The sequence below is a fragment of the Diachasmimorpha longicaudata genome, chromosome 17, assembly GCF_034640455.1.
Source record: "Diachasmimorpha longicaudata isolate KC_UGA_2023 chromosome 17, iyDiaLong2, whole genome shotgun sequence".
NCBI classification, from domain to species: Eukaryota; Metazoa; Arthropoda; class Insecta; order Hymenoptera; family Braconidae; genus Diachasmimorpha; species Diachasmimorpha longicaudata.
The window spans coordinates 2163490-2171592 of NC_087241.1; the positions used below are offsets into that span (position 1 = coordinate 2163490).

The 8103-nt window shown below is 38.2% G+C and overlaps 1 protein-coding gene across 2 annotated transcripts; it reads left to right on the forward strand.

The window, feature by feature from the left end:
• Positions 1 to 836: 836 nt before the first annotated feature.
• On the forward strand, positions 837 to 6473 carry LOC135170686 (chymotrypsinogen A-like). Of its 2 annotated transcripts, none has more exons than XM_064136725.1 (4): positions 837 to 1134; positions 1439 to 1810; positions 3108 to 3452; positions 5771 to 6473. In XM_064136725.1, exons 2-4 carry the CDS (start codon positions 1723 to 1725, stop codon positions 6160 to 6162), a joined length of 825 nt encoding a protein of 274 aa, XP_063992795.1. In that variant the 5' UTR covers positions 837 to 1134; positions 1439 to 1722; the 3' UTR covers positions 6163 to 6473. The 2 variants fall into 2 exon arrangements, with proteins under 2 accessions (XP_063992795.1, XP_063992794.1); XM_064136724.1 differs by having other exon boundaries at positions 1577 to 1810.
• The last annotated feature ends 1630 nt before the right edge of the window (positions 6474 to 8103 follow it).

The following is an 8103-nucleotide window of genomic DNA, read 5'->3' on the forward strand; positions in this document are numbered from 1 at the left end:
TCTTTTTCTCGGTAGAATATTTATTGATATGAATATAATTAAATTGCACAATAGGAACAAGGAATTGAATGAAAATAAGAATTGCACAAATTTTAACTATAGAAATATATTTTGTTTACTAAAACATTGTACATGTAAACTTAAACTTAACTAACTCCTATTTGAGTGATTTTGTTGAGGATAGGACGATGATACGAGAAATATGAAATGAAAGGAAGTGTTTCTGCTGTAATGTGTCTTGCGAAAGTCAAGTCGATAGTTGTTCCTTTTAACGTAGTTGACTTAGAAACGTTTGATACGCAATCAAGATTATACGTATTTTTCATGAAATTAAGAAACGAGCACACACACACATCCGCACACACAGAATTATTTTCGTCACTATCAACATTTATCAATAGTATGACATAACCTATAAACTCAGTTTCTCAACTTTTGTGTCAATCTAACAATTAATCAATCAATCATAGTTTACGATAATGAAATATCAGTGTACAATTATTTACCTTTATTGTTGTAGTTGTTGTAAATGACGAATCTAAGCACTCCACATTTTCACTACAGACACAGCAGACGATACTTTAACCACACGTGTGAACTTGTATTATGACGCTTTCTTGTTTTTCCAACGCCAAGAACGTTCGAGAAAGACAAAGACAGAGACAAGCATGCGCCGATTCAATGCGCGGCAGACCGATCATAGTTGAGTGGGAGAGAGACGCAAGGCATTCGGCGGGCCTCTCTCTCGTTCGGTGACTCATCGTAACGTTACCGGGCGTTACACTTTTTCATAAGTGACTCCCAGCCGCAACCTAATTTAAGACGTTGTCACGTCAAAAACTTAGCTTGACTCTATACCCCAGCGTTCTACGCTGGACCAGCCCGAGGAACAACGATCTCGAGAATCGAGCGCTACCCGGAGAGGGAGAGGAGAAAATCAAATTCGTTTCTAGAGCGTTCCATGAGCGTCTCGCCTCCTATTGGCGACTAGATTGACCTCAGACCCGCGACGAACCACTTCAATACAGGGACCCTAGACCAAGTCTAGGGTCCTCGGTTTCATACTCAAGATGTTTAACATGCGAAATTTGACACAGTCTTTCCTATATGTGACGAAACTATCGAGAATTATCGGTAATTTTAAAGCGATTTGAAGCGATTAATTACCCCTCATAAATTCTTATTAGATCAGTAATGATCCTGAGGATCCATTGATCTTATAATACTTAGAATCTAATTTATAACGGATATAATATCTAGTCTCGCCTTGAAGTTGAACCCGGAAAACATTCACAATTTACAATGTCAACAATATAATCAAATTAGGTGTTACAAATTGAGTGAATTTGTTCCTATTAATGACTTCAAGGTGTCACTCTCAAATTTCTAATTAATAGTTTATTGATTGAATGTGATACGCTGTACGGAGGGAACATAGGTATCAACGCTAATGATGTCGATATGCTCTAATGGATAAAGAATAGACTGAAGAAGTCGCCGAGAATCCGTTAAGACACTGATGAACTAATTTCTTGATGAGTTTCGAATGTGTTAATTGACCTTCAACGGATTTCAGATGATGCCCCTTCTGTCTTCCCTCCATTTATAAAACAGAGGTGACAAATGTTCGGTAGTGTACGCGTCGAAGGCTTCGGCAGAACTTCGGCACAAATTTGGAAAAAATTGATTTACTGACCGCAAAATTAATTAAGTCGCCTGATCATGGAGATTGGGCTTTCTCTTTTCTATTTGAGTCTCTATATGAACTCTTCAGTAGTACCGCCGACTGAGTCACCCGCTAAAGTGTCTAGTAAGTTGCAATTTTCTATATCATAAGTGTTATTTTTTCTCCCGCCTCCTCGATGGGAAAAGTGACGAGAAAATTACTGTGCCAGGTACTAGAATCGAGGAGCAAAATATTGGAATGGTCTTATGTGTTGTATTCACACACATAAATTTCTATTAATACAATAAATAATGTAATACATTTTGTAATTAATGATATATGGAGGATTATAAAATTTGCAGGTCTATCATTTTTTATTTGAGTTTAGTCGAAAAATTGATAGAAATTTTTAAAAATTTATGTCCAGATCAGTTTATTTTATTGTGATTTCCTCCATTTTTTACTGTGTCGCACAGCAATTTTTCGTTAACTCATTGTGATTGGTTAATAATGAGCGCCGAACGTAACCGATTATTGCCGATGTTGGACTTCGTCATGGGAGACGTTGCATCAGACTTTGAATTTTTACGAGGCCGATATAGAAGTTTTCCTAAGTCGATAAAGAAATTTTACTACGCGATATAGTAATTTTTCTCAAGTCTGTAATTTTTCTCAGGTCTGAATTACGAAAAGGATACGACATTTTCCTGAATATCTCTCTCCGTGTACGATTCCGTTGATGTCGCCTACAAAAATTGTCAGATCGACGGGATGTGATACATTAACATAATTATTGAAATGTGCTTAAATATTCAAGAAATCCAGAGGAATATACGATAGATTTGAACCCCCATCAGATCGAATCATAAAGTTTCTGTTTAGACCCCTCAGAATCAACGATTGTAGCATAAACTTTAATCACGTGCTCAGATATTTTGTATCGTCAAGGACTTACTCCGTTGGGCCTATTAAAAAAACACTGATCTCTCAAATTTTGTTTTTTTGCGTTTCAGTCCATTCTACCCAACTCCCAAGCAAAATTAGAAAATTTCTAAATCGGACGATTCAAAAATTCCATTTGGAAGCCATAAGATACGCGGAAAGAGATCTTAAATAAAACTTAAAACCTCCCCCCAGGAGGTGAAATGAGGGACGAAAGTTAGTTTTGCCTAAAAAATTAGCCTCCCATATCAAATTTTTCCGTCAAAATTTGACCTAGAAAGTAGTTAAGTATCATTTCGTCCCACGTTTCGCCCTCTAGAAGTCAAATTTTTATCAAAAATTTCTTTTCAGTATCGGTATTTTTAAAAATGTCCTTATGCTCATGTGAGAGCTATAGTGGAGGGTATCCCCACCTCCTCACGTCCTTATGTTCTTGTTGAACCTATCGTGGAGGATATCCAAAGTACTATCTTGATCTAATAATTTTCCTGTCGCCCAGATTTCACACCAATCGTTGGTGGTCAATATGCGCAACCCGGACAGTTTCCATGGATGGCTATAGTCCATAAGATGTCCTGGAATGGCGGATATGGCGCCTGTGGTGGAAGTATAATATCTCCAAGATGGGTCCTTACTGCTGCTCACTGCACAGCTGGTAACCGGAGGCGATTTGTTGTAGTCTTTGGAGAGACAGACCAAAGAATGGTCAGGGGCGAGCAGTACTTCGGGAAAGGAGTCGCCATGATAACGTCAGAATTCTACGCCCACCCAAGGGCCATGCAAAGCAGATTTGCAGACTACGATGTTGCATTACTCCGCATGCCACGGGATATTCCATTCGGAAGTAAGTTCTAATTACGATGACCTATCACGTTCATATAATCATCAATTATGAAGTTGAATCCATTTTGAAGGACTTGTGTCTCCATCAAGGTTCAATGAAGTATTGTAGTTGATAGAGTTATGCAAAGAGGATTGACTGAAGTAGAGGCTCATTACTCATTAGGGTTCATTAGGGTTTTAGTCGGGCAGTCGGCCGACTGCCCGGAAGAACTGCCGGGAATCGGAAGGTCCCGGGTTCAAACCCCGGTCTGGACTATCCATTTTTTCAGTAATTTTTCTTGCAAAAATCATATAGGGAATTATCCTGTTCCCCTTCCTACCTCATCCAAAATCCTATCCAACGATTTCCTTTGACGTCACAAGAAATGTGGAACGCTATATAAACTTCTCGTCTTGATGATAGTCGGCTGTCGGCCGACTGCCCGACAGCCGACTATCATCAGCCGACTGCCCGACAGCCGACTCACTAATTCCTCAGTAGCAGTCCCGCTGTCAGAGGGACTAATTAAAAATGGAGGTGTAGTCCTCTGCGTCACCGAAGTGGTTTTTTCCATTTTTTTCCATTGAAATTAGATAACATTAGGATGAGCAGAAAGGAGGGTATGAGGATGCTTCACTTAACATTAAGGAGATTAGGAAGACGTCATTCCAAATCCAACTTCCATTTTTTCTAACTTTTTGACAGAATAATCGACTGATTTCTTGATTCACGATTTCAAAGAAACTCTGAAAATAAGAATTCTCAGTCATAACATAAGGATTAAGAATTATTTTTAATTAAAAACTGGCAGACGCCCCAGCATCGCGTGTGGCGTGCTACCTCTCCTGAGTTGAAGTACTACGATCCTTCTGGTGTCACTCAAACCCTCAGAGCTGAGCCTCTACTTCAGTCAATCCTCTTTAGAGGGTACAACTGCGTCTCCACACTCGTGTCTTCTGCGCAATAATTTTTTGAGCGAGCGCATGGTGTTCCCAAACGGTCACCCATCCAAGTACTAACCCACCGAATCGCTGCTTTGCCTCGACGTCCGCCGGGACAACACACCACTCGCCCAACCATTACAGTCGGTTCTCGCTGCTTCATAGATCTTTGTAGATATTCTAAAGTCAGCATAAGTTTTAACATCGGATATAACCCGAAGTCTCCCCTCCCTTCTCCCTTCATGTGGGTAACGCGGTAATATCCTGAAATTACGCATGCGCGAAGAAGGGAGGGGGTAGACTTCGGGTTATACCCGATGTTAAAACTTATGCTGACTTTAGTATAGTCCGGGAGACTCCACAATTGTTTAGATCATCGAGCCAGATGATCTAACCCCAAACGTCACAGTCTTATTCTAAAAATTGGTCTCGGTTCCTAAGTTGTGGGTTTCATCCCACATGAAGGTGTAGCGGACCAATGGTGGCCTTGAACTTAGTGGCAGGATTGGTCAGGGTCCGTCTGAGCTATCAACCCCCATTCTCCATGAGATACGGGACTTGAGCAAGGGCGCCTCGTACGTGGCTTTTAGAAGGAGAGAGAGAGAGAGAGAGAGAGAGAGAAAGTGCTTGAGTTCCTCTCGAAGAAAACGAAACTGTCTCTGGAAAAGGTTTTACAACTCAACCGGTTTAATGCAAAGTTCAAATTGTACTTGAAAACTCAATAAGAAAAACTTTACAAACGACCTTTGTTTTGTATAACCAGGACTGCATTGAGAGATTTTAAGGTTTATGACTCGTTTCCTGTTTCCATTCACTTTCTAACATTCCACATTTTATTGTCTCTAGCCGTGGGAACATTTCTACTGCGTCGACGAAACCAATATTTAAACATATTAAAAATACGTGACAAATTAATTTAATCTCGGTAGTATGATCTAGTGACAAATGTGGCTGTCATAGGGACCCTACGTAGATACTAGAGGTCTACAATAGTAGCAATGATTGCAATATTAAATTGAAATTAACCGCCTTAAACGATTGTGAAGTCGAGATATCGATAGTTATCGATTCCAATTCCGATTTTTTAAATGTTTTTTCATGAAAAATCTATTATTAGGACCATTGACTATGTAAAAAAAATTAAAAAAAATCATGCAAGTTCCCCATTACTAGAATTTAATGCTCATCTGTGTTATCATCAATTTTCCATAAAATCAAATACAAATTTATTTGCTATTGTTATGAATAGTAATTTGATTTGTTATTGATCTCGTCAACATAAGATATTATTCTAGGAAATACGATTTTCTTTGGAAACAACAGATACGTCCCCTACGAAATTTGTTGTTCAACCCTTTTCCATAATTTTTCCAATTATTAACGTAGATGTTGTTTCAGAAACTATCCAGCAAATCGGACTCGCAGGAACGAGTTATGGCGGCGAGGAATTGGCGGGAAAAACTGCTATGATCATTGGATGGGGTCGAACCGGACAGTATTCAACAACAGAAGACTTACAATGGCGAACAATACAACTATTAAGCAATCGTGAGTGCGCTCGCGACTGGCCTGCACTGAATAATAATCATATTTGCATTGCATCAAGAACTACTCGAAGTAGTACGTGCTCAGGAGACAGTGGTGGTCCCCTTGTTGTTGGAACCAAAAAGGGTCTGATGCAAGTTGGTGTTGTTAGCTTCGGTGATGGATATTGTCCGACCTATGCACCGAGTGTTTTCATGCGGGTTTCGTCGTTCCTGGGGTGGATACAACAAGTGACAAAGGAATAATCTTCAAGGACTATGTTAAGACCTCTGTTTTCTGATGTTATAAATGATTGCGCGTGCGTTGGGTGCGTGTATGTAGTAATGAGGCGTCAGTAATTGTTCAGTTGGATAAAATAATTGTTTAATATGAACTATATTAAATATGAAGTTCATATAATAACTGAAACCTAGTTGAATTATATTTCCATTGTCGTTAAGAGTTGTGTTATTGTGGATAAACAATTGTGAGGATGAAATTTTCATCTGAGACTTGAGAACATTTTTTTTTTCTCGATATAAAAAAATGAAAATATTAAAGAACTTTAAAAACTGTATATTACAAATTGTATATTATATATTTACCTGTGGATATTAACATAACACTATGAAATAATTAAATTCCACAATTTATTAAATTTTGATTTCACAATTTTAAAATGACATTTCAGTAGTGAAGGGGTAAAACGAGATAAGTTGATTTGTCTTTAGTTTGAGTTTTTGCGCAATATTTTCTAATCTACGAGCGATAGTGTAATTGTTATCATAACATTGTTTGAAACGTGAATTAATAAGGGCAGTCGGTGAAGGATGACAGGCGACCAATGCCCAAAATTCTGGAGGGACACCTGGGGTCAGTAGACTTGTCACGTCGAGCGCTGCAAACTTCAGACGACTCACAATCCTCCACCTATCGTCCTCATGCCATAATCTACTATTTTTGGTACAATAAACCTTTGGCCTGAAATGAAGAGAATATTTCCAAATGGCGGATTATCCGAAATGTGGCATTTATGATTGAAGTATTTTGAGGGAAGATAAAAATAAAAATTTTAAAATATATATAGTGAAAGACAAATTTGGTAAGAATAGCAATTCTGTTTTGGAGAAAATTGTTGGATTTTCCCTGATTTGTTTAAATTTAAATTATCCCAACACGATTAACGATTCCGCGACGGAACACAACGAGCTGACCCCGGAAGCTCGAATTAGTCAGATAGTCTTCGTCAGTCTCAGGAAGCGATAGTGTCACGTCAATCAATGGAAAATCTCTATCCTTAACTCAAGTACATCATCGAAACTTAAGTACATCACCGAACTTTCAGTACATCTCTGTAACGGATATACGGATCGTTTCTTCTGATATTCTATCATCAATTACTTCAAGTTACTCAACTCAACAATAAGCCTCCCAACAGCAATCAGAAGTTTAACGCTATAGTGAAGTAAATCAGTTATCAGTAAATCAGTTATAGTTATTCGACTTTGGTGGTACGTGGCGTCCAATAAAATTTTCAAATAAACGAGACTCAACAAGTGTCCAGTGTCATTAAATATTTCCCAACCAGCTAATCCTAATTCATCCCTCCCTGATTTTTCCACCCCCCATCCATCCTAAATGTAGTCAATCCTCAAACAAACAGAAAATGTTTTGTTACAACAAAACATTTTCTGTTTGTTTATGTTTTGTTTCTACAACAAAACATTTTCTGTTTCTTTGAGGATTGACTACATTTAGGAACTTCAGTCGCTCCAGAAAATGTTTTGTTACAACAAAACGAGAACGAGATAATTAACGTTGGATTATTGATTAGTTTTTAGTGAATATTACGAAATCTAGAAAATCCAGAATCCAGAATCCAGAAAATGTTTTGTTGTAACAAAACAGTTTCTGGAGCGAATGAAGTTCTCCAACAATTTTTGAAGGACTTCCTTCGCTCCAGAAAAAAAAGTTTTAATAAAAATTTTGTTATCTTCCCTAGATTTCGTAATATTCACTAAAAACTAATCAATAATCCAACGTTAATTATCTCGTTTTACCACTTCGTCGGTGATTTGCGAATACGCTTTCAGTCTCCATCAAAAATGCGAATCATAATCGGTGACATACAACTCTCACTCAACAGTCTTGCAATCCCCTCTCTGAGAAAGCCTATCCCTCCATAATGAAATAATGTCTCGTCTTCG